The sequence below is a fragment of the Perissodus microlepis genome, chromosome 17 (genome assembly GCF_051167445.1).
Source record: "Perissodus microlepis isolate ML-2025 ecotype Zambia chromosome 17, ASM5116744v1, whole genome shotgun sequence".
NCBI classification, from domain to species: Eukaryota; Metazoa; Chordata; class Actinopteri; order Cichliformes; family Cichlidae; genus Perissodus; species Perissodus microlepis.
The window spans coordinates 27,154,596-27,180,676 of record NC_140477.1 but is presented as its reverse complement, the minus strand read 5'-3'; the positions used below and the strand labels follow the sequence as shown (position 1 = coordinate 27,180,676).

General features: G+C 40.0%; 1 protein-coding gene across 4 annotated transcripts in view; it reads left to right on the top strand.

Moving 5' to 3' along the window:
* The first annotated feature begins 355 nt into the window (after positions 1 to 355).
* Positions 356 to 26,081, top strand: part of LOC146369785 (carboxyl-terminal PDZ ligand of neuronal nitric oxide synthase protein-like) — a 242,441-nt gene continuing 216,715 nt past the window's right edge. For 2 of the 4 annotated variants that reach the window (XM_084909586.1, XM_084909584.1), the window contains exons 1-2: positions 365 to 849; positions 1,182 to 1,253. In XM_084909586.1, coding sequence (XP_084765712.1) covers positions 745 to 849; positions 1,182 to 1,253 — 177 coding nt within the window. In that variant the 5' untranslated portion in view covers positions 365 to 744. Of the gene's footprint in view, positions 850 to 1,181; positions 1,254 to 26,081 lie in introns of all 4 variants that reach the window. The other 2 variants (XM_084909587.1, XM_084909585.1) reach the window with 2 other exon arrangements.

Below are 26,081 nucleotides of genomic sequence, written 5' to 3'. Positions count from 1 at the left end.
ATCTCTCCAAAAATGTTAAATAACATCACAAGAGATGAATACAACATTTTTTAATTAATTTACTTTTTTGCTAATTGAAGGACATCGTTTTGCATCAGTCTCCAGGCAGTGCGTTTACATACAGGTTATTTTACTGCTGACCAAACCCGGCGTTTACAGTAAACACCTGTAAATATACACGCCACTTGCATAGGTGTCATTCAGGTTATTTCCATTATAGTGTGTGTGTGTGTGTGTGTGTGTGTAAACAGGGAGGGGGGCAGGTTGTGGGGTGGAGGGGGCAGGTACGAGAGTTTCAGCCACTCCTCCTCAGGGCCACGGCGCGTCTCTGCTCCAATGGAAACAGGCGGGATCCCCGGACTCCTCCAATCACACCTTTCCTCCATGAGGGCTGCGGGGTGGGGGGAGTCCTGAACCGGAGGCAGGACCCGACGAACTTCCACACTCGCCACAGGAAAAGTCGGGAAAACACATCTGTCCCCGCATGACGCTGTTTGTGTCGGCCTGCGTGTGTCGTTAAAGCCGTAGCGGTGACCGTTAGCGGGCCGGCAGTTTCCCGGAGCGCCGGTGAAGTTGTGGCCGCTGTTGACGGCGGTGTGGTAGCGTCGGGACGCTTTGCCGCTATGGAGAACATTCACTGATCGGATTTGGAATTGTTTTTCTTGGAGTTATCCCCGGTAAACCGAGCTGTTCCCGCATATATCCTATTGGCACTGTGGAGTAGGAATATTTGGATGAAAAAAAATGCCTGGGAAAACCAAGTACAACCTCGTAGATGATGGGCACGATCTGAGGATCCCATTGCACAACGAGGAAGCATTCCAGCATGGGATCAACTTCGAGGCAAAGGTGAGTTTCCAAGTAACTTTGAAGTGGTTAGCGCAGCACTTCATTTATATTTTATTATGTCACCGAGTCTTCTTCGTTAACTAACCTGTGCCCGAATAGCGCCTTGTTTAACTCGTATATACCGTAAACAAAACAGGTAACTGGCATAAGACTCTTGGGTCTCCCGAGAATTTGTTTTGTGCTTACGTAGTAAACTTAAGTTGTCAGCTTGTCAAGAGGTAAAAGTTGCCCAAAGCTGGGCTGATTATTACCTTACTGTAGGAACTTGTGTTTGAGATTAAAGGAAAGCCAGCTTCCTTTTTCACTAATGTGCTGTACCTGTCACATTTTAGTACATTGGCAGTCTGGATGTGGCGCGGCCGAGCAGCCGAGTGGAGATAGTGGCGGCGATGAGAAGAATACGGGTGAGTGGAAGGAGCCTGACAGGACGCCGTTTAAAATCTTGCATTTTTTCATATTTTTCCTTATCCACATCATTTGATAGGACACGACTCCACGTTGTCCACGGTTTTTTCTTTTTCTTTTAAAATCTGTTTACTTTTTGGCATTGCGCAGCTAATTATGATGGAAGAGCGTAATGCTATTGAACTGGACCCTGAACGTAACATTAGCTTATTGTAGGCTTATAGCTTAGTTATTACTTCTAATAATGAGCACTACAATTATGCTTCCTCTAATATTTGTACTCATTTAATTCAGAGACAGACTCAGTTGGATTTTTAAATATCAATTTTACATATAATGCTTAAATCACATGTCAGATTACCAAATTGAGGCCATGTAAAACTGACTTGGAGAAGGCCACAGTGTTGTTATTTAGCATTAGTTTTGTGTGAACACACCTTGGAGTTTAAACGTGGAGCCCTTTGAGTGTCTTTGACATGTCTTGCCTGGTGGGAGGTTTGGTCTCCCATGTGCTCCATCAGTGTTATGAAGTTTCCTTTGAAGGAGTGCACTGGAGTGTGACTCTTACCCCCTCTCTCCCCCCTCTTTCTGCTGTGTAAATCCAAGATTTACAGCTTTTTCACTCCCAAAAAGAAGGCTTCATCTTAATCAGTGTGTCTGCCAATCATATTGCGGCAAGCTGATGTAGGTTGTTGGAGGTGTTGATGTTTTCGGGGACTGGTGCTGAACTTGTAGGTGGAAACGAAGTGTTAGTTCTGTCCCTATTTATAATCTTGAGGTTTTAAAGAAAAATGTGCCCCCCACACATGCTGACATTTTATTTTAAAAAGCTGCCACTTTCCCCTCATTAACAGACTTCACTTTTGCTCTGCCATTGGCTCATTTCAGCAAGTTGCTCAACCTTTGAGCAGAGTTGAAAAAAAAAAACCTCTCGTTGGCCCTTTAACAAAGAAGTGACCTGCTCCTAAAAAGTGGACCTCCCGGAATGCTGCCATGGCAGCTGTTGTTGTTGGCAAGAAAACGAGCATTGGTTTGGCTCCTCCGGTGTGAAAATGGTTTGACACTGGCTGGACAACACAATGGAGGGAAACCACAGGTATCAAACTTGGAATGGAGATCACGTTGGGGATCGGGACGCTGCAGGAGTCACTCTGAAGGCATTTTGTTTGAGTTGGGTTACCAGTATGCCGAAGCAGTCTCCACTCAGTGATTATGTAAGAAAACTGCACTGGAATGCCCCAGTATGTTTTGGTAAATGCAGAAATGATTGGTTTGTTTAATTACTTTTAGGGCATTCATTTACTGATTAGTACACGCTTACACCTTATGCAAAATCTGGACTTTTTAAGTAGGAAAAGAAATCACCGAAAGTAGAAACACTGTTATCTTCAGCAGGTTTATGACTGGCAGAGACAATCATGCGTCTTTGCCGTTAGTTTCACTTAGAAAGAAACAACAAAGGGAGCTATAGAGGAGCTGTCCTTTATTTTTCCTTGCACTTAGAGTTGCCCCATAAAACCAGTTCACTGAGGATTAAGGACTACAACTGGGCATCAAGCAACATTCTTGCAGTCTACAGTATTGATTCTTGATTCTTGACGTATATTATCTATCCCTGAAAATGTTTGGTCCTTCTTCAGTTTAATTGTACAGAAAAAAAAGATAAAAATCAGTGTTGTGCGTTTCATTTGTACCGCATCAAAACAGAGCTTTTCATTATAGAATTGATCAACTTTCCCCTCGCTTCCCAGGCTTTTACTGTTGAGCAGCTGAAGAAAGTTCCGGGGAAAGCGATTGTTGACAAAGCACAGCAAATGCACAGATTGGATGCTTCTACTCTCTGCTCACTGAACAGCAACATAAAAGTGGAATCAGAACAATGCCTAGACAAAAGATAACATGCTAGTTTTTCCCAAGGTTCCAAGTTCTGTGGTGTTGAAATGCAGTAGTGTGATGAATAATCATAAAAGATTTGAACACAACTTCCTATTTCCCTGCCACAATTACAGTAACTGGTTTGTCTTTTATATGACAGCTACCAAACAAAGCTGACTGTTACCGGCACTCATGTTTTGTTTCTAATTGAAATGTTCGTGTAACACCGGCAGCTTGTGAAATTTGTGAAAGTTAGTCAAAATGATGCTTTCCTGCAGCTTGTGTTTTTCTTGCAAGGTTACTATCAGACTCCATTTCTGCAGAGTCAGTCAAAGTTTTGGACGTTGCCTGGCAACCGGTTGATGTATGGTTTCATTGTTCATTGTGTGCATGAGTCACCTGTAAGCTGGTAGCTGATAACAAACAGACAACAGTGCAGAGCAGGAAATAGGGACCTAGAATGGAGCCGAACGCAAAAACCGGCAGGATTTGACGTTTTGTTACACACACACGCGCGCACACATAAAAACACACACGAGTAAACACACCCACTGTGTTGCACGTTGCTGTTGAATGATTAATGATCTCTCCAGAAATGAATGGAGAAAAACACTTAACAGATGGGAAGAGCAGTTTTCACTTCACTCAGTGAAACTTCCCAGCTGAAAGAAATGTAATGTTGAAAAAGTTACTAATGCATTTATGAACTTTTTTTCTTTTTTTTTGGAACTCAGGGACTGTTTTGCAGTTATATAGTGAATCATTAAATGACAAAGATATATTTTAATAAAGATTTTTTTCTCCACCTGTTTTGTTAAAGCTGAAATGAGGGTCATGTCACATTTTTTCCTTTCTTCTGTTAGTGAAAATATATATTTTCATATACAGATTGAAAGAGCTATAAAATAAAATCCACCTAAATGCATTCTTGTCTTATTTTGCCTTTTTTCTCCCTGTCAGCTACAGACCAGTCAGAGATGAGGATCCTGTATTACATGCTGGTCTTCATAAATTAATTTTATTATTATCATAATCTGGAAAAGTGCAGCAGCAGCTTATCTGGTTAAAAGAAGAGAAGACCTTTGTAGTGAATTAAAGAGATTAATTTCTCATTAATCGCCCTTTGCTGGGTTAACTGACTGTAGGAAGACTGAGCAGCATGGGATGAGAAGATTAGATGTGTCTGACGAGACATTTGTGAGGGCTGAAAGAGCACAGCGGTGGAGCTGGAGTGCGTTAAAGACAGAAATGGAAATGCTTTGTTAGTTCCTCTGGCTGTCAGGCTGAACCAGGACCTTTGTGTTCGCTCGGTGCACCAATTAGCTGGTGGCTGGAAAACACAGTGCAAGTTTATTAGTCTGGGTTTTAGTTTGCATTTTAGCGAACTGTCGTAAAGCTTTGCACAAACTGTCCACTGCAGAAATTGGATGGAAGTTTTGAACAGTAATGTGCAATCTTTGTGAATACAGTTAGGCACTGAGAGGAAATATTTACAGTACTGAACAGTTTTCTGCTCTATTAAAATTAGTTGTTCCTTCTTGTGAGCCCAAAGACTCGTGGGAATAAAGATGTTTACGTTTGAATCATGTAGCAGTTTTGTGATGATTATTTTCAGCTTATTTCAGAGACTTTTGATCACCGTGGTTTGGATTTCCTGATGTTTGTGTGACCGAGCACAGTGCAAAGTTCAGCTAGAAATAGGCCACCATAAAACAGACTCCCGTAGGGAATAATTTGGTCTGGCCAGTGTTTGTCTTAACAGTGCTTACATTAAATACAGTAGCACTCCCTTAACCGTGTGGCACGAGGAGTGAGGAAACTGATAATTAACTAAGGGAGGGATACTGTACATTAAATGTAGTATCACCTTAAGCACGCAGTGCAAAGAATAAGCGAAATGTGACTAAACAAATATCGTGCGACAGTTCCAAGAAAGACCAGAAACTCAGTTAATACAGTACAGTAATTAACTTCTTATTTAATTTAAAGAGGAAACACTGAAATGGCAACCAAAGAATGGCTGTATTCTCCTGTAAATGTATCTTTTTGTTCAGTAGATATGAACCTATAACCTTCTTGTGCCGCCCAGCAAAGAAGTTATAGAATTGAAATGATTAAATATCCCTGAACCGTGACTTAATTCATCCAGCTTCACACTGTGCTTGAGGACCTGATACAATATCACATTAATTTGACCAAACTGTAATTATCACGGTGAACCAGTTATTATCACGGTGACAGCTGTGCTAAGCGGATGATCTGATATCCTCGTGTTGGTGTTGTTCCCAGACCATCATGAAAATGTTGTTCCAGGTTCAACATTGCAAGTGACCAATCACATTGTTGTAACGTTATTCTTTTGCGCGCCAAGCCATTCGTGCATTTATGAAATTCCAATGTTGCAAGGACAATATCAATTCTGCTTACTGTTTATTAAAGGGTTACGGTTAGGGTTAGGGTCAGGGTCGGTTGATCGGCGGACAGAGGCGGTTTCTCGCAGCTTAAGTACAGTTTTTTGTTTTACGCCGGTTTTTCCCGAAGTCGCAAAAGTATGACGTCACAACATTCTGATTGGTCACTTGCAATGTTGATCCTGGAACAACATTTAGTATGATGATCTGGGAACAACACCAACACGAGGAAATCAGATCGTGCATGCTAAGCGGCCCAGTGAAGTAATTGTACAGTTGCTTGTACCTTTGCCTTAGACTTTCTATCGACTGTGTGCAAACATGTATTGTTTATGTCTGTTGTGTACACCTGCCTCAGCTTATGTCCCTTCAGACAGAAAATATGAACAGTGTTCATATTTTAAGTCCTCACAAGGAGAGAATTAACTGTTTCAACCACAGAAAGGGGACAACTAATGAAGCAGAAAGTTAGTAGTGCTGATAGGTGAGCATTATTAGTAAAAGTGACAGCCTTTCTCCATCAGGAAAAAAGTCTTTTAATTACTGGCAGCCGGAGCTGACCTGCTTTATTTGATTGACTTTAATGAAGTAAAGAAGCTTTGGCTCTGTTCATGTAATCCGCTTGAATTAATAAATGGACTTTCTAAGAATTGATGTCTTGCATTATGAAGGACCTTCAAACACTCATCTGTTGTGTGACTTATTTGTATTGAATCTTCTTTTTGCATTGTGATGATTGCTCTACATGATACTCTGCAGCTTCTTGCTGATATACTACAGAATGTCAAAACTGACAGATTCTTGTGAACAGTGCAGTGTGATTGTATTTACAGAGGTAAATGACATGTAGAAAGTTGTAGAGTAACTAATTTATGGTAAAGCTCTCTGAAAAGTGTTTGAATATGTACATTAAAAAAATTTACAGTAGAAAAAGAGCCGGCATTTAGTGTGAAATCTACACTGAGCCACAGTTAATGAGGTCGAAAATTAAACCGGGAAAAACAGCCAGTTTAGTAAGATCTCTGTAAACCTGGCTGGTATTTTCCATACATGCCTACATACTGTTCGTCCTCACCGCAGCAACAGTAGATCAATGGCATTATGTTTAATATGTCTGAGTGGCTAACCACGCTGAATAACTCTCTGAAGAGTAATGCTGGGGAAATTACATGGACATGTCAGGTCAGTGGAAACAGCCCGTCGCATTCAAACCTCCCAGTGAACTGAATCACAGTTTAGAACACAAGACAAAGACACACCGTGGAAGAGATCCAGATATTAATAATAATAATGATTAAATACAAAGGCGTGTATGAACGCAGAGAGTGAAAAGAGGTAAAAGAAGAGACCCCCATTAGTAAAAATTTAAAAAAAAAACGGGGTTCAAAGAAAATAAGAAGAAAAATAAAAAAAAACATATGATGTTGAAAGTTAACATAAGAAGTGTCCTTTAAGCCGAAGAAATGTGAAATGACGGTAGCCTTCACTTATTCATTCCTGGAATCCTATTATCAGATTAGTCGATCTGATTCTATTTTAAATATGCTCTGCAAAACTGAGAAAAAGACCTAATACACAAACAGATAATATGTTTCTGAAAAATGTCATCAATTCCTTGCTTTGTAGCCAGAGACTCAACAGCACTGCATCAAGCTAAAACATGTTGGTGCTCATAAACAGTAAGCAAAGCGCAGCACAGAGAAATGTAGAAAACAGTGAATTGAAGGTAGCCTTGTTCGAGTGGGCTTTTTTTGTGTGTAACAGCCTCAAATCTGGGCTCAAGGACCACTTAGGGGATTGGAGAGGTTGGAAGAAAGTGGATAAAAATGGATTATGCCATCATGTATTAAAACAATAAAATAAAATAAAATCCGTTTACCTGACTAGTTCCTGGTTTCTCCGCTTGTTGTTTCTCTATCTGTCTTCAAAGGGTTTTAGGGATTTTTCTTGTTGGATGGCGGGTATAATAAGAAACTGGGCCTCTACACAGACCCGACACAGAAACTGTCTCAGAGTAGATCTACTAGTCCATAAAGGTTATTACCACGTTTGTGACTTATGGATGATCAGTAGAGGCCTGCTAAAAACTCCTGGAGTGCTCATGAAGAAGCCTGCTAAACGTGCTTGTCTTTATAAGTACATCAGGAAGTGTGAAGGAGGGTTTTTATCCGAAGGGTTTCCTCTTAAGTAAAACGCAGTGTTTGCCGTCCCCGCTGCTGTTTTGAAGTGGTAAAGATTTATACTAAACCATTTTTGCTTATGTATGAATTTCTTTGTAGAGTGTTTTAAAGCATCTCTTTGTGTTCTTCAAGCTCTCTCTCTTTTGTTTTGGCCAGAGCTCAGAGGTCCTTTTCAAACTTCAGGTCACAGTTTAAAGGTCATGAAGTGCGCTAATAATGACCTGTGTATGGCTCATTACCCGCCCTCCCTTTTCGCCCCCAGTTGCTCCTTAAATTCCGTTTTCATCGCTTGAGACGATTGGTTTGGAAGGTTAAGTGATCATAATGAGCCTCTGTGTAGTTTACATTAATGTTATTGGACACTTGCTCAATGTCATGTTTATCCCTGCGGTTTATCCTATGCTAGCTGTCAGCGAAGTGCTAGCAGGCAGGCTGTCATTTCCATGTAAGTGTGTTTAAGAAGTGGCTAATATTTAACTTACCGTGTTCGTTACAGATAGCAGAGGGTTTGGCGAGCTGCTGATTGAGAGATGGCATGTATACAGCCTCAGAGACACTCCATTATTTACTTATGGTTCAGGTTGTTGGGCAGATTACAGGAATCTCTTTGAGCTAAAGGCTCAAACATGTAAGGCTTAATTAACAATGGTATGTAACTCAATTGTTAATGGAGTAATGATTTATTCAGCTCAGTGCTGTTGGAGGCATGATTTTTATGTCAGTGCATCTGAAAAGCAGCGTGCGGTAACTTTTTAGAACTGAGCCATTAAGCAAAGCAAAAACGGATGTCAAGGTTGAAATTTAAGTCCAATTTAATCTGTATGATGCTGTTTAAAAAAGGATTTTCAGGCTTTTAAGGAGCATTGCATTCTTTAAAAACAGCCCTAAGAGGTAAACATCTTTTAACTGCCTGAAGTTTTACACGTTTTCCTCTGTGTTCATTAGTTGGCCATTGTCAGGCCCTTACTCACCCCCCAGCTTGGTAGAAGCATGATAAACTCGGCTGTCCTGTCCACCGTTTATCATGTGAACAGGGCCAAATGCCCCAATAGGCTGGGTCTACACTAGTGACCCCCTGTTGGTGCTCTTGGACAAAAGCAATAATCAGGATTCTCGCTAATCCACTTACTGTAACCAAGTTAAAAACAAGAAGCAAACCTCCACCAAAGCAGCTCACTCTAAGGGCAGTATTTACTTTAAGGAGAAAAGTGTTGCATTTTGTATACATTCACTTTGTTTTCGTCGTGCTTATAGTACAAAAAAGTTTATAGTGCAGTACAAACAAGTGCAACGTGCAGGCTTTTGTTATTTGCTATGTTTAAAACCCATTTTAATATACATAATTTTCAGTAATAGTATTATTTGATATTGTTTTCATGTATGAGGATATTGTACGTGTAGGATTCACTTCATTAAGTAAAACGTGTTTAAATGTTTTGCAATAAATATAGTATATAGTATTACAGTAATATAAATATAGTATAGTATTTCCAGGAACATTGTACATGTATTTAAATGGTTATAACCTGTTATTGTCATGTATATTATAAAGTCCTAATTAGATAACATGATATTTAGAATCCCTGTATATCATTCCTGGTATGCCTATGTGTCGTCAATGGAAAAAATGGTAGTAAGAAAGTTTTAAATAGCTCTATATAGTCCGAGTTACTGTGATAAATCTATTGACCTTGAACACAATATTGTAACTCTTTATACAGAACTTTTTTATGGTGACAGTACACACCACACTAACAGTTTTCCTCACGGTAACCCTGATAAGGATAGGCGATATGCTTACATTTGGAAGTTGGCAGAATATATTCATGGAGGTGTATTTGGAACACTGGCAGCACACTGCTGATTAGTCATCTGGGGTAGAAATTTAGCACAGGAAGCATCATCAAAACACAGACTGAGCGAATATAGTGTTTAAGAATGGTATTCTGTCTTGCGAGAGTAGTTCAGGAGACTTAAGATATCCAAAGCTGTTAGGAATTGAAGCTATTGTGGTGGAACGGAGTGGCCTAGCACCTTACTAAGAATCTTCCCCATAATTTTTAGTCAGTGTATATGAGAGGTTCCATTTCATTTGTCTGTAAGCTTTTTATTTAGTCGTCTTCAAGCTATATTCAGCTCTTCCAACACACTGTGTGTATGTGTGGCTAAGCAACCCAGTGCCTTTATGTGGTTTGCAAACACACACCTCCTCCTGCCTGGCTTCTCCGTTGAAATTTAAGGCTACACTCAAGAATAATATGTAGTCCTAAATGTGCAAGTCTTTCCGTCTTGCCTATGTTTGCTCTTCTCTGTAATTCCACCTTTTCTCCTGGCCTTTTCATTTAATCCCCCTCTTGCACGTGCCCCCCTTTTCCATGAACAATCTGTTCTGCTTGTCACATTGTCCTGCCCTTCATCAGAGGCCGAGTGAAACTCTGGCTGATTAACGGGGTTTTTTCTCCGAAACGCCAGGGTCTTTGTCAGCCCTCGCTGTAACTAATGGCGACACAGACTTAATTCGATCCCTCCCTTCTTACTTTATAATTAACGCTTGCCATGCCACCGAAATATATCTCATCCTGTAAAATTTTTATTAACATTTTAGTCTCAGGAACATTAAATAACCCCCAGATAAATATCAAACAACCAAATTGCCCAGTTTGCTCCTGGTTGAAGGAGGAGGGATTTCGCTGCTGATTTCACTTTAGGAATATCACTCAAGAAAATAAGAAAAAAAAGGAGATATTTGACAGATACCTGGTCCATGTCTGTGCGTGAAAACAGACATGTAGCAATAGAGGAAAGTCTTGGTGGTAAAGTTGTTGAGTGAAATGGATCCCAGAAGCACATAGACACAAATTTCTTCAGATTTTATGATTAACAGAACATCCTATCATTGGTTAGTAGTCATAAACAATGTGTAAGCATTTTCCCTGTTTCCCTGCATATGCTTCACAAAATTCAAATGAACATTTTCCTAACAATTGTTATTCACAACAATTAGCAGTAGCAGCGGCATAATCTGCTGTGATTGGTTGGGGGTGAAGTGAAGTTGGGACAAATGAGGGAACGAGAATAACAACACTGATTAAATAGACTCACATTTCCATATAACAGGTGTGCAACAAATCATGCAACACTTCTTCTTCTCTGTGGTCTTGGTGAGCTCGGCTTGAATGACTTCTCCACCTTAGAGTGGCCGTCCAGGTTGTGGTACTCTCCTGAGTAGAAGCAGTTCGGGATAACAGAGTTGGAGTCCATCTGACTGAGGAACAGGGGGCTGGTGAAGTGGCTGAATGAATTTTGAGGACTACTACAGGAACAACCTGACTAGGCTGGTGTTAGGTATTTAGCACCAACTGAACTTGTAAAAAGAAATCAAACAGGACCGTCCGTTGATCGAGGATGGTATAGTTCTCTAGAACTGATGGAAAAAAAGAGAACTCTGAGTTGGCAGATATACTGTTAGAGCTGTAAATATACCTGGGCGGCCTGCCAAAGTAAAGTGTCTGTGTGAGCAACACTGTGTTCATATTTTCTACTTATTTCAATCAGGGGGCCTATGCAAGCGATGATGTGAAAGTAAATCAAAGTGTTTTTTTTAGGCGGATTATGTATCTGTGCTTGAAAGATATAAAGCGTATAAAGTGTTTGCTGCAGGTTTAGACAGTGAATTAACTCTGATCCAGCAGGTTTGAATGTTGGTGTACGACGAAGCTGTACTCCTGTTTTAAGAGAGCGCGCACACACCTCTTTCCACTGCCTCTAAGCTTGCAATGACAAAATAGGCAAACAGCCTTGTCAGCACTATTAACTGCACTCCAATTACATCTTTACCTCCTTTGATTCCTGCCTCCATCTTTTCCCCCTTAGCTTATGTTTCTCCACATGCTCCGTTGCCACCGTTCACAACCCGCTGCCTCACTTGCTCATCTTCTTTCTCTGACAAGATAATACAGTGTAATAGCACACAGATGCTGCAGGGCTCCCTCCCAACGGTTCATGCTGGAATTTCCTCAAACCCCACACAGACCCTACGTGGCCCAACGTGCCACCTGAACCTCCACCCTCTTTCTATAAATGTCAGCAGTTAACCGAAGAATGAATCTTGACTGTGCCCTGGGGCGGGCAGCAGGACGGTGGTGATCCAGGACAGTTGAAGGGGGGCGGTGTTGGAGTGCTGAGCTGGTTGCTGCTTTGCTGTGCCCTGCAGCGTAAACATGGGAAGGTACTGTGGTAGAGATGCTGTGCCTGGGAGGAAAGGGAGCTTTCAGAAGGTTCACTACAGCTGTCTGTTGTAAAGTGTCTGCTTTGACCCCAGTGATTTGCTTGTGGCTCAAGGCTTAATTTTGCTAAAAAGTTTCCATCCTTTCTTTTTCTTTTCTTCGTTTTCACACTATGGAAAAAAATGCTCCTAAGAAATTCTCTTAAAATAGATCACAACTCCTGCCTTTTGTGTGAGGTGATTTGTTGTGCAGTATATCTTGTTGTGCCGAGGATATGCATGCATGTGTACGTGCACTTGGGCCACAAAAGAAGGCAATTCAGTGACTATTACATTAATCGTTCAGTAATTTTGTGCTTCTCTGAAAATATTTCATTTTGTTTTTTTGTTTTTTTAATTTTTATTTATTTATTTTTTGGGTCGGTCACACATGATGGGGGGATAAATCAGCTGCTCTCCAGTAGGTTTTGCCTCCTGCTAATCAATACCAGCACCAGTATTTTGGACTCCAGCCACCTATAGTAGTCCTTGTTCTGCTCTGCAGCCACAGTGATCCTGGAGTAAGGACACATAACCCAGCTCTCAACCTCCTGCAAGATGGTGTAGCTGGAATATGTCTGAAATAAACTGAATGACATCAAACTTCAGAGATGAGATGTTTCTCTCTGCTCCAGCATACTGGACGTCATGCACCAGTTCCTGCTTCAGACTATCCTCTGTCTGTCTTAAACCCTTGCAAACACGTGCCCTTCATATTCCTTTTATTATCAGGCCTGATTTGTCCTCTTAATGCTTGTTTACAGCTCTTTTTGCTGAGCAGTGAAAGGCAATTGGTCATGGAGCTGGAGTGAGGTTTTCTTCATGTAAAAGTGATCTTTACGCTTTTGTCAGTAATTTACAGCTGTGAGCTCCTGGCTTGACAGTATCATTTACTCTACAATGACAGCGTGAAATTCAGGAATATACTGTGCTAGCAAAAAGTGTTATACACACAAAAAAAGAAATGATTTCTTTGGTATAAATTTTTGCTTTATTAATCGATGATTGAAGTGAAAAGCGTAACTTAAGAACCTTAAAGAGTGGATGTAGATCACTGATTACCGCGAATTAAATGTATTAGAGTTTAGGCAGTGGATCGGACAAAACGGGGATCTCAAGCATTCCCAGATTTCATTTCATGATTTTTTTTCATCTGAGTTTTGTAACCATAGTGGGTTAAAGAACTGGTTGTAAATGTAGGAAAACTTGAGAAGCCTGAGTAAGTAAGTAAGGCTGGGTGATTTTATTTCAGCAAATATAACTTTTTTTAATTGGGATTTTTTTTCTAAACAAGATAATTGGAATGAAATTATTAGTTTTCTTGTTCACTTTGCTGTCAAGTGCCTTATTTTCTTTTGCTAAACCCATTGATTTACAGCTGTTAATTTTCTCTTCCTAAAAGCCCACACACTCAGTTTTGTTCAGCTGGGAGCTAAAATAACAGAAACAGTCTTTTCCCAGCAAGGCAACTGTCATGTTTTCCATGAGTGACACCTGTGGATGGCATTTGCCTCTAAACCAGTCCACTGTTGATGCCGTGCTAAGGAGATGTTGCCTGATTGCATTGTTGTTATTTATGAATTTTCAAATGTACTGTTTAACAAAAAAATGTAAAAGCACATTTTCAGATTTGAATTAAGATAATTCAGTCGCATCACTGAGAAGAAAACATGGTTTTAGTGGTTTTTATGTTATGCAGGTCTCCCACATTGATTGACACAAAGACAAAAGAACTACACGAACGGTGCTGAGCAAATTTGTTAGACCACCTAAGAAGAAAATCTAAATATTTTAGAAAGCTGACAAATTTCTTTAAAACTAAAAACTTCCTGAATTCCTGGTTTTATACCCAATTTGAGGCAGGACACTGGATTTCTTTGAAAGAATCGGAAGTTAATCAATTGTAACATTCACCCACTAAAGCTGTTTTATTCTATTCAATGATTGCAAGTAAATAATTGTAATTTGGCATCTTAATCAAAAAAATAATGATTATGTTTTACTATGTTTTTCAGCTTTTTATGCAAAACAATGCATTTGAAAAATGATGTTGGTCATTTCCAGTACTGTTAATTGCAGGCAGCTGTGACATAAACCTTACGTTGGGCAGTGATCCAGTAAATTTGTTGAGCATTATTTGTTTGTCAGCGGTCAAACCATAGGCAGGGAGAAACAAAATGTAAATTACTGACGAGGGCTTAAAATCGTTTTCGTTTCTGTAGGTTTAACTTGTACTGTGCATGTACTAAGCTTCAAAACACCAACTTACCTGTCTCAGTGGACTGCAAATGCATCAGTCAAGTAACACGTCCGGTTTCCCAAACACTTCTACTCAGGATTCTTTGAATGTTGAGCCTCTCTCTTATGGTGTCTTTGGTTAGCTGCCTGATTTTAACTGGTAGCGTTACAGCTCTCTAGATCGCTGTTTTACTCTTGGGTCTGTAGGGGGTGTTGCTTTAACCGTTTGTCTTCTTGAATCTCAGACGTCCCACTGATCTTTAACTATCAGGTCTTGAGATCAAGGCTCCACAAAAACCACTTGAACCTTTCTACCATAAGGAAACCCTTGCCCTGAGGTTTTGGCACGTCCAGCATCTGTTAATCAGAGTTACAGATTTCTCACCATTGGACGAGCGCATGCAATTGCTCTGGCATCTGACCTTTCAGCCTCACACTGATGCACTTTCCTCCAAGACTTCCTCCCCTCTGCACCCACTTTCCAGTTGAAAGTGAACTTTTAAAGAAGTGCCTTGAGGAACAGGTGGAAAATCAAGACACGGCCAGGAACAAGGTTCCCCCCCCCCGGCTGCTTTCGCTGCTCTGCTTCCGTCAGCCCCGTCCTCCTATCCTCATCTAATAATGCTCCGTTTCCTTCTTCTCTTCCTCTTCCTCTCTCTAGACTTTATCTTTATTTTACCTCCTGTTTCTATCCCCCCCCCCCACCTCTTTGCGCTTTATCTTCATCCCTATCACCCTTAGTCCCTCCTCACCCCACCCCCCTTTGTATTCTTCAGTATGTTGTCTTCTCTGTCCCCTTCATTCTGCTTTTCCTCCTCCTTCCTGCCCCTCCTCTCTCCCTTCATTCTCCTTTGCCTCCTCCTCCTCCTCAGCCTCTCCTCACCGCTCCTCCCTGCATAGTTTCTATCGTTGTTGAACAGCTCGTCTTCCCTGCAAAGTGCCTCCATAGTTGGCGTGCTTTCCATAGCTCAGCTCTCACCGAGAGCGACTCTCTCTCCTCTTTACACACACCACCACGTGTCATTCCCTTCCCCTTTTAACCCTATGCTATAAACTTCCACACCAGTCAGTCGTTGCAGGCTGCGTCAACCTGACGTGTTTAATTTCTTGGGAGGTACAAGGTTCAAGATATGTGCACGGTTATGGCGTAGGATTGACAGGGGTTTCTGGTTACGTTGTAAGTTACGAAGTGGATTTCCAACTCCAACTGAGCACAGTACTTTGCAAACTATGTAAGAAAACTGTTCCTGCTACAGGTAGACGCAAACTTGTTTCAGCACTTAAGGCAAAAGCCAGGCTGTGAAGCGCACTTCTAACCGGAATCCGGTAATTCCCATCCACCAGTGGATGTGGTTACATGGTGGGAAAACAGGTCTTTGGGTGTGTTTTTTTTTCTTGATCCAAAATAAAACATCCCAGGCATTTTTCAACTTTAATGTGTGACAATATTGTAAAGTTTTTGAAGAGTTACGGGGTTAGGTTACTTTAGTTATTGTTTTTGTCAGAGTGTCGTGGAAATCTGAAATAAATGGGTTTTTCACATCAGTGGGCTGTCTCTGTGATGTTTCATTTGCAAAAGAGTCAAATAACAATGCAGAGCACAACAGCAGCCTGCAAAGAAGCATTCACAAGCAATACAGGGGTTAAGCAGTTATGTGTTACACTTTAGTAAAAACTCCAGGGAAACACAATTACCTGGGCTCACATTAAACTTATGCTGTGTCCCTTTATATACGGAAGTGTCAGTGCCATGGTAATATAACTTCAGTGAATATGACACTCTTTGGTAAGCAAAGATAGAAAATGCCCTTGATTCTGTTTTTACTAGTAAATGCTGCTATCTGGACGTTACCAATGAAAACATTGTTCAGCGTTTTTATTGTTGTTGTTTTTTAATACAGTCCTGAATATTATTATCACAAATATAATTTTGAGGCTATTTTGCTAGCCTTTATTGAGAACTGTGATCGTCCAAATTTAGATCTGTCATAAAGTATTCTACAGTTACCATTCAACGTGGTCCAGTTTTCTTTTTTTAATGTTTGTCATAAATGAGACAATGATGCCACCGAAAAGGATTTTTATCCATTATTTTCAGGGATTGGTTGTATATATTGGTGAGTGCTTAATTATGGATGATGATGCCTTTAGTGAAATGCAACAGATGAGAAAATATCACAGAATAAATAAATAACTGCTCAGAGTGGGTGTGTGGTTTCATATTACCTAAAAATGATTCACATTGGTCTTAACCATCTGTAAAATCTTCTTCTTTATTAAATTATTAAATAATTCCTAAAATTCCAAAATGTTTAGCCTTCTCTATCTCTCCATTACTAAACTGGATATTGAATATACACTTAGCTTGTACATATGGCTGCGTCATCTGCATCTGAACTGGCAGGCAGAACACTGATAAATAGAGTGACCCCCATTGCCAACTGTGTCCTGCCTATCGGAGCAGTCAGACTGCAGTGCATAATTTAAAGGTCAAGTTTCTGTGTTGTTTGCTATTTGAGCGTTCAGTAAATAATTATAGATGGAAGCCCTTTTAAGATGGCCCGTACCAAGCAAACTATGGGAGAGTTCTGCAACAGATAAGATGGGGGTGGAAGTATAACTTCCAGGGCTAAAAAAGGCTTTTTAAAGCCTTCTTTTTGTGCAAAGTCAGCAACCTTTCAAGTTGTTTTTACTCTGAATTATTTCATGGATTCTGTTCATGCGCAGATAACATCCTCCAGGCATTTCAAGATAGATGCCAGTTCTGAAACTTATCGCTAGAAGCATTTTGTTATAAAGTATGACTCCCCTCTGTCTGCTGTGTGTGTTTGCTTTGTTGGACTTTATCTCAAATTAAAAATATTTTTTATTATCATGATGATTTTTTTTGCATACAACATTTTCAGACCCTTTCACATCCTGGTGAAAGGGTCTGAAACTCACATATCTGTGAGTACACACTCTCGGCAGCCAAGTGATAATGTTATGCAGTCATCTGCTGCTCTCAGGCTGACCTTGGAGCTGCCCTCATCTATCAGCCCCAGGCCTCGGCATTATCTCGCCACTGCAACCATCCCTCCTCCTATCTCTCCTCTGTGGCTGCGTCTCAATCCTGCACTCAGCCCTCCTGTGCTTATCTGCATCCTTTTCCTGTCTCTTAATGCTGCCAGCTCCCATCCACGCCTTTCTCCACTGCCCTCCTCTGCCTTTTCCTTTTTATTTTGTCAGCCTCGAGTCTGTCAAATCATCATCCCCGCTTCCATTAATCCTTTTAAAATGTTTTGGAACCAGCCGTGTCTTTTGTACGAGGTTCGACAAAAACAAAGATGCGCACGCATGTTTGCTGTCATTTCCTGTAAATATGTGACGCAATAATAATATTAATCCTTGTACTTGTCTTGTATATTTCAGTCATTGAGTTCCTGCGAGCGTGAACTCCTCCTCTCCCTAACTGCGCCCACTCTACCTAAATGCACGAAAATCCGGACAAGTCGAGGAGTGTTATCAAGAGCACAGCTGCCTTGCATTGAGGCAAATGATTTTGCTGCCTTTTAGATCACCCACAGATGAAAGAGTGAAAGAAAGGGGATGATGAGGAGGTTACTAAGATTGTTAGATCTCCAGAGTCTGTGTGTGTCATTGCATGTGTGTGGCCGCGAGGATGAAATGATGTTGCCCTCCAATATGGTTTTAATGAAACCTTTTCCCCTCCACAGACACTTTCATTAAAGCTGCCGGCTGCTGCTGTCAACCCCACTTTACCCACAGCCGCTGTGTGGATAGACTCCTCACAAAGCCTTGAACTCGCAAATGGTCTTTGTTGTATTGCCATTTTCCTTCTTTTTGGTCTTTCATATGCTCTCTCTGACTGGACTGTTTTATTTATTTTTTTGTTGCCAGCACTCCCGCTTCTTTTACTCCCTAACGTACTGATTATATGGTTTGAAAACATCTGTTGTGCAAGTGTGCAAAATACTTTAACATTACTAGTTATAATCCAGTGGAATTTGTAATGATACATGTTAGAAAACACAAGCACACAGAGTCTCTGTAATTGTTGAGTCAGCTGCTTTGGTATTCTGAATGTCTGATTCTGCATAAAACCTGTGTTTTTATTATCAGTGGTTATTATATTTCTCACAACTGGAAGGCTTAATATTACTAATACTTTAACAATACTTTCTATTCTATTCTGTTTTTAAGAATTTTCCTTTTCCCCCCATCTACTATAGAAATTACAGCAAAAAAGTAATTAATAAATCAATAAAACAGGTCATTTTCTGTGAATGAACAAACATTTTCTTCTTTATATTTACCGGATATTCTGGGCAATGAGTTACCAGAAATTTCTCTGCAATTTTCCACATTTATTCCTTACAATTTAAGCCCAAAAAGTCACACTGAAAGATGCCCTTCATTAACTACAGCAGCATGTCTTTATGATGTAAAAAAGCTGAAATGTACTGTTGAAAGTGCCCTTCTTTTTCTTTTATTGAGATATCTCAGGGATTAAATGTACAGTTAAACTACATTATGTGGTCAAGTTTGACCTCCTCGTTGTGCATCATGCTCCATCCTCAAACTTTAACATGACTAATTAATTACAAACATTCCTGTCAGTTCTAAAAATGGGAAGATATGCTGACAGGGTGGACCTTGTCAGCAAGAGGTGATCAGTATTCAGTCTGTCTGACAGGATGGGAACTGAACATGAGGAGTCTGTGTCTGCATTGGCTTATCTTTAGGTGCTGCAGCAACTGTTTCTTGGAATCATTTCCAAATTGTGCCATCACAGTTTATCCAGGAAAGCAGCACAAAATCACTGCTTTCAGTGCGGCATCAACCATTGTCTTTTCAGGATGTTTGTAACTAGGCTGAGTTTTGCTATAATACACCATTTATATCATGTCATATCACTTTATTTGCTATAGTGTGGAGGGTGTTCTTTGAGCTATAGTCATTCATCTCAATGAATGATAAAGAAACAGCTAGTAGGATAATAAATATTTGAATGCAGAAACAAAAACTGACTCAGAGCCAACCTCTCCATTTATATTTCTATTTCTAAAAATGAAGCTTGAGAAACTGAGCAATTTAGTGTAGTTACATAGTAATGAAATGATTTGTTTGCACTTAAAGCTTTGTGTATGAAACGTTACTCTACTGCTTTCAGGAAATATCATGTTGGTCAAAGAGCTATGGTATGCAAACTGTTGTGAAGTTGCAGCCAGCTGCTACAGGGGTGTGCCTCCTTTTGCCTTTAAAACTCCTGTAAGTCATCATGGTATTGATTCAACGAGGTGCTGGAAACATCACTCAGAGATGTTGGTCCATAATGACATGATAGCATCACACTTAATGGAAACACTTGCATTCCAAAATGCTCGGTTGGTATTGAGCATGCGTTCATGTTGTTCAAGTAAAATTGTGATCCTACTATTTCAGTGTTGCAGCAGTAATCGAGGCTCATCAGACACAGCAACATCTGACCCGAGTCCATGCATGTGTTCGGTTCTGACTTTACAGTGTGGCCGCTTTCAAGGTTCAACATGTGCATTCAGAGATGCTCTTTCGCATACCTTGGTTGTAATCAGTGATTGTTTGCCGGACTGTTGCCTTGCTATTAGTTTGAAAGAGTCTGGCCGTTCTCCTCTGACCTCTAGTGTCAAAGAGGTATTTTGACTCAAAGAACTCAAATATCTTCTCTTTCGTTTTTTCCGGATTGTTCTCTACAAACTCAAGACATGGTTGTGACCATTTGCCATCAGCAGAAATGCCACATTCAAAGTCACTTAAATCACCTTTCTTCTCCATTCTGATGCTAGTGTGAACTTCAGCGGGTTGTTTTTGCAGCCAAACACGCCGGTGAATCTACATATATGGTATTTGCAACTCAAACCAAATCCTGCATGTGCTTTAATTACATTGTGACTGCAACAGTTAGTATCTGTTCAAAACATCAGCCCACACAAACCTCTGAAACACCACAGACTTGTTCTTCACTGTGGTTTTTCACCCCAGCTGGCATGCATGTCAGAGGAGTAGGAGTAGATGATGGATATCTTACCTATTGTCTCATTTACACTTCAGTGGAGAGCGTGCCTCCTAATTGATTTCAGTTTAGTCTGCTGGGTGGATGAGGTAGCATGGAGACCATTCGTCATCATCGTCGTCATCTATCATTTTAGCGCTGGAAGTTGAAAAGATGAAAAAACACATGTACTGACTAAGAGTAAAAATGTGAGCAGCACCAGCCCGTTGTTCCAGCTCTTACAATTCTCCTCTTCATTCCCTCCGTCGGATGAAAGACCGAACAAAAGGTAGACCGTGTCAGTCTGCAGTGGCCTTAAATAGCCGATTTGTTGCCATTACATCCACAGGGTGTTGGTGTAGCTCACACGTATCCACATAACGATGTCGTAAATTAGAGCAGAGGGTTTTATGTTGGCAGTGATTGTATAGATGCTCAGCTGTCAGCAGTAAATTAAATTTACTCCTTCTACTGACTGATCATGTTCGTCTTTAATAGGAAGGAACGCTTGAAAGATGATGGCATTAAAAAGGTTCTGAATGGTCTGTTTTTCTTTTATCCCAGCAGCAAAATAAGCAACAGCAGTTTCAGACATTTAATGCTTTCCATTAAAATGAAATTCATTTGCCTTTTTCTTCTCTTTTTGCTGTGGGACATTTCTTTGCTGGAGCACTACTGATAAGGTTAGCTGTAGCTGAGCCCTACAGATTTCTGCAGACGTCCGCACAGGAGAGACAGCTGCAGTTTCCACCATTCTCCTCTTCTTGTTTCTGTGTTAGTGAAGAGAAGAATCATACAATTTCAAGAAAGCTTTGTAACTTTCTTTCATCACCGTGGTGCTTGGAAGTACTGTAAGGTTGACTATTTCAACAACAGCCATGTGGTGATGATGACGGAGTACTGACAATCCCGGTCTGCTACGGAGGAATTCTTTGGATTATGGTCAGATGGCAACATTGTGGAAACTTGACTGCAGCGAGTGAATATTGAATAGAGTGATAAAAGTTTTATTCGGCACAGCTCCGTGTTGGTTTCATATTGAGAGAATGACGTCGGAACTGTTGCGTGTTTTCCACAGCGGAGCCTTCTCGGGCTGTGGAATGTCCGTTCTTGTTTACGTGTGTATTTATGTCGATATTTATGATGAAACAAGTGTCGTGTACAAGTAGTTATGTTTGGTGTTGAACCAGTTTGACTTCTTCTTCTTTGGCAAATGATCAAATGTGACTTTTGGCTGATTTTGACATGAGTGCTGTGTGATACTGCAAATTTTGGTATTTACCAAGTTTACCAAGTAAATACTTGGCCAGTATTACCAATATCAGTGCAGATGATTTGACCTTTTAAACACAGCTTATGACGGGGAGAGCAGTGTGTCATGACTTCAGAGATGAATCATCATCAAATGTTGACCACATTTTAATGATCATTAAAACAATTTGAGTTTTACTTTCCACAATAACTTCGTTAACTCAACAAAACACACCTTTCAGCTTTCCATCTATTATTTTGGAGACCTGAAATGTAAATGTGCAAGTCTTTAAGCACATTGGGTCAACTTCTGTTGGTTAACTATGGTAAAATATGGAAAAAAAAAATGGTACAAATAAATAAAATAGACTTAACTGTTAAACACAAAAAGGACTTTTTCCCATAGTGTGTGTCTGAGGTATATTTTTTTCATTTCCAAAAAATAATTCAATACAATTGAGTGGGCTACATACTGAACTTGGAGGATAAAAACAAAGTATCGACATCATTGATCTGTAGATCAATTCGCCCACCTCTATTTGGCACACTTCATTCCACACTGCCTGTGACACCAACCGAGCTGCTTGGTTGTTTCTTCACTTCAAATGATTCTGGTGTTGTGCAGCAAATATGAGGCCTTTAAACTTTAAAATGAGTTTTGGTGCTGCTACATTGAGTCCTTCGCGTGTTTTTTTTAATTTATTTTTTTATTCTTGACCACTGAGAAACCCAGTGACACGTGACCTTTAATTGATTGTCATGCCAGGCTTTTATTGTGGCGGTCAGACTTTTCGATGAACATCATCTCTTTGTTCTTGTCATTTAGAAGTGAGGACAGGAGCTCCAGAGAATGACAGGCTGCTCTCAGCGAAGATGCAGAAATCCTGCCAGTGTCTTTATACTCGCAGCACTACAGTGGCATCTCTCTGTGCTTCACCATTCATGTGTTCCTTGTCTATGGGACACTATATTTCAGTGTGTCTGTCTGTTGTTTTCTATTTGGATCTAACTAATAAAATCCTAATACACTTGAAATCACCAGACAGCTGTGAGTGTACACCCGAAAACCTTCGATTAAGGGTTAAAGGAAAGCATTTTGACAGATTGGAAGACGCCGCTGTTGCTCTGCTTCAATCTGCTCTGAGTTGTTGATTTTGATTTGCTCTGGTTTACAAAATCGAAACTGTAAATGCCTTTGCACACTGGATGCTTACAATCTGTGCCAGTATTTCCTGTGTTGAAAATATTCAGTATTCAACTTACCTATTCGTAATCCTGCCGTTCACATGGACAGCGTAATTTTGCTGGATGAATTTGCCAGAATCGTATACTGTGAGCATAAGGATAAATTATTTACCCCACTTTGCATAGTGGACCTAAATGAATGGATATAAGGTAAACAGAAAATCCATAACATTTACATAGTTTCTTTGTAGATTTAGAGCTATTTTTAAGTGTAGAAATTGTTAATTGAAACAAAATAATCACTGATAATGAAATTACTTATTATGTGAGGGCCTCTTGTTCCTGTTGAGAAGCAAAGGTCTGCATTTTGGGGAAATTTCATTGCTACATTTTGCTATGTACTCTTTTCAAACATTTTAAAATGACAGACCACTTTGATAAAAACCCCAAGCCGGCTTCCAGACCACTGCTGCCACAAAAAGATGGCTTTCTTTGTCACCCTTTTATTACAAGGGACACATCAGTTTCCTTCAGTATTGCTTTTAATTGCCTCACAGTTTGCTGATGATCATTAGGTTCATAAGTGGCTCTGTTTTCTTTGTTTGTTTGTTTTAAATTTTTTAAAATTTGATTCTTTTTGTTAAGTTCATCAATTACTTTGAAACTGTAGCCTGTCTTGGAAAGTTGCCACTGTGTATTAACTCCCATTAAAGCACAAATTGGTTGGCAAAGCCCTGCTTTTGAACTACTTTTGAGTTCTGTTTCTGTGTAGAAATGAAATTCTGGGTTGATATACTTGGAAAGAAAAAAGAAGGGGGACATTATAATGACGTTGTTGCCTCAATTTCAATTATTTAATTGAAACTCCCAGGAAAAAAAAAAGTCACTGACCTCCTCAACATACAGAGATACAATCCCGTCCTTAGTATCGTCATTAGAAGTGACTCACCATCCTCATTTATCTGTAATGGCTATGACCAGTCCTGAGATTTTACTTACCTGCTGCCTTTGCTGCTGATATGCTGCATTGCAGAGCATTGCCTTCAGCCAGTCTGACATGAGTTCAGGAGATCAGAATTATTTCTTGTTAACAAGGTTCTTTCTGGCATCAAGTTGATATTCGTACGAGACCATCTAGATCGATAACAACAAACCTCATTCGACACAGCGCTTTTCATTTGTAAGTAATTAATTTAATTCTCCCTCTTTTCCATTTCCAGTACTTGTAAATGACTGGAGTGGAAGGAGAAAGCTTAGCAATGGTAATAGGTTAAAAAAACCTAACGCACACAAATATGATCAATGGAGGATTTTAAATATCAATGTTCTCAGTACCAGATGCTGAGGACAGGAAAGAAAGCAGAAAGATATTGACAGCATAAAACTTCAGTGTTTTCTTTAACCTTTAAGGCTTTTTTGTCATGGAGTCAGTTCTGAAGGTTTCAAACACAAATTTAGGAATCTAACCTCCCACTCACATCCCACAGGTCTTTGGAAAGACAAATTCCATCTTAGTGGCAATCATTTTCTGGCTCTGCTGTGACTCTTCCAACTCACACTCGTCATACAAATTGCCTTTGCAGAGCAGCATGATGAAATTTCATCAGCATTTTCTCTCTCTCGTCCTAGCATTGTGTTGTAGATTCTGAATAGCTTTGGGGAACTTTGCCATGGACCCAGAATGCACTTGGTTAACCTTAGCAAACTCCCCCCCCAAAAAATACTGAGTCTAATGAATCAAGCTGTACTGTGGATTTTGAGGCATCATAGGCCAGCTGCGTTGATAAGGCAGCATCAGAGAGCCGAAGTTGCAGCAGCCATGCAAACAAGGAACACGCATGATCCAACAGATGTATGACTGCTGCTTTTGCTGTGTCTGATTTGCTGCTTGTTACAGTGATGTTTTTTTTTTTCTTCTCATTAGCTGGTTGTACAAACTAGACCCAGTTAGAGGGCAGATCATGACTTCACGTCTGCCACAGAAGTAGTGAAAAATCCAATAAGGAGAATACGGTCGAAGGAGAGAATCCAAAAGGAGGAGAAAGGAGGAGAAATGTAAATTAGGATGTAAACAAAATAACTTTTTCACATTCAAGATTTAGCTGCAATTGGCTCATTAGTTTTTGGATTAAAAAAAAAAAATCACACTTTGTGGTTGTGTAAAAGGACAGTAGACAAGAGACATGGAGAGCAATGAAACACTTTAATGAATCCTGTGGGAGGCCTAATAAAGCGGCCCAGTGACAAGCAATGAAATAATGGTTACACTGTTCACCTCCGAGCTACCAACAGCTGCAGTCTGGATATATTGGAAAAACTAGAATGTTTTAACCTCTAAAAATCCAACAAGATATTGATCACCCACCTTGGGTTGGGCTTTGCATTCCCCAGATCCTAATTAAACTACATTTAAAAAAACTATGTGATATTAGCTTTCAAATGATGTATCGTAAATCTCAATGAATTTGACACTACAGTTTTTCTGCTGTAAGTCTTTCAAAACCTTAACAGAGCATTAAAAACATAAACCTACCCTTTGCCCAAGGTGGGTTATTAGGGAGCTGGTTGTGGAAGAAATATACATTTACCAATAATAAACTCAGTTTGAACTTGTTTTAACACTTAACCTCAAGAGCTTTAGCACAAAATGGCACTATTTCCATTTTACACATATAACTAATTCAATGCAACTACTTCATGCAGTATAGTATGATTAACCCTTTTTATCCTTGTTTTCAATGTGTTAAAGTCGTTAACCATAATGCTGCTAGTTACAGTACGTTCAATTTTGTTTATATAGCGCCAAATCACAACAATAGCTGCTCAAGGCCCTTCACGCTGTGAGGTAAAGACCCTGCAATAATGGAGAGAAAACCCCAAAATCAGATGTTCTGTGAGCAAACACTTGGAGACGATGGGAAGGAAAAACTTCCTTTCAACCAGAAGAAACATCCAGCAGAACCAGACACAGGGAGGCGACACCACCTGCTGTGACTGGGTGGGGGTGTTATCGATAAAGTCTTTCACTATACGAAAACCTGGGGGTATTTTAGGCCTACAATATACAGATGAAAACACTGAAGATCATGATAGATCTTACCAGCTAGCCTGCTCATTAGTGGTTAAAATGGCAACCAGAACACTATGAATTATGTTGAAGATATTGGAATATCATTATCGGTTTTAATTTTTGCTTTAACGTTAAATGCTTTGGTCCAGTAGAATTTTCACAAGAAACTAATTTGGGCAGTACTCCTCAATTCTGCCAAATATTCTCATTTTACCTTCTGTCTTTTCATTTGAATTCAGCTAGAGAGGGTGAGGAGTTTGATCATTTGGGACATTTTTAGAGTTGAGTCTCTGCTACTCCACATTGAAGGGAGGCAGTTTAG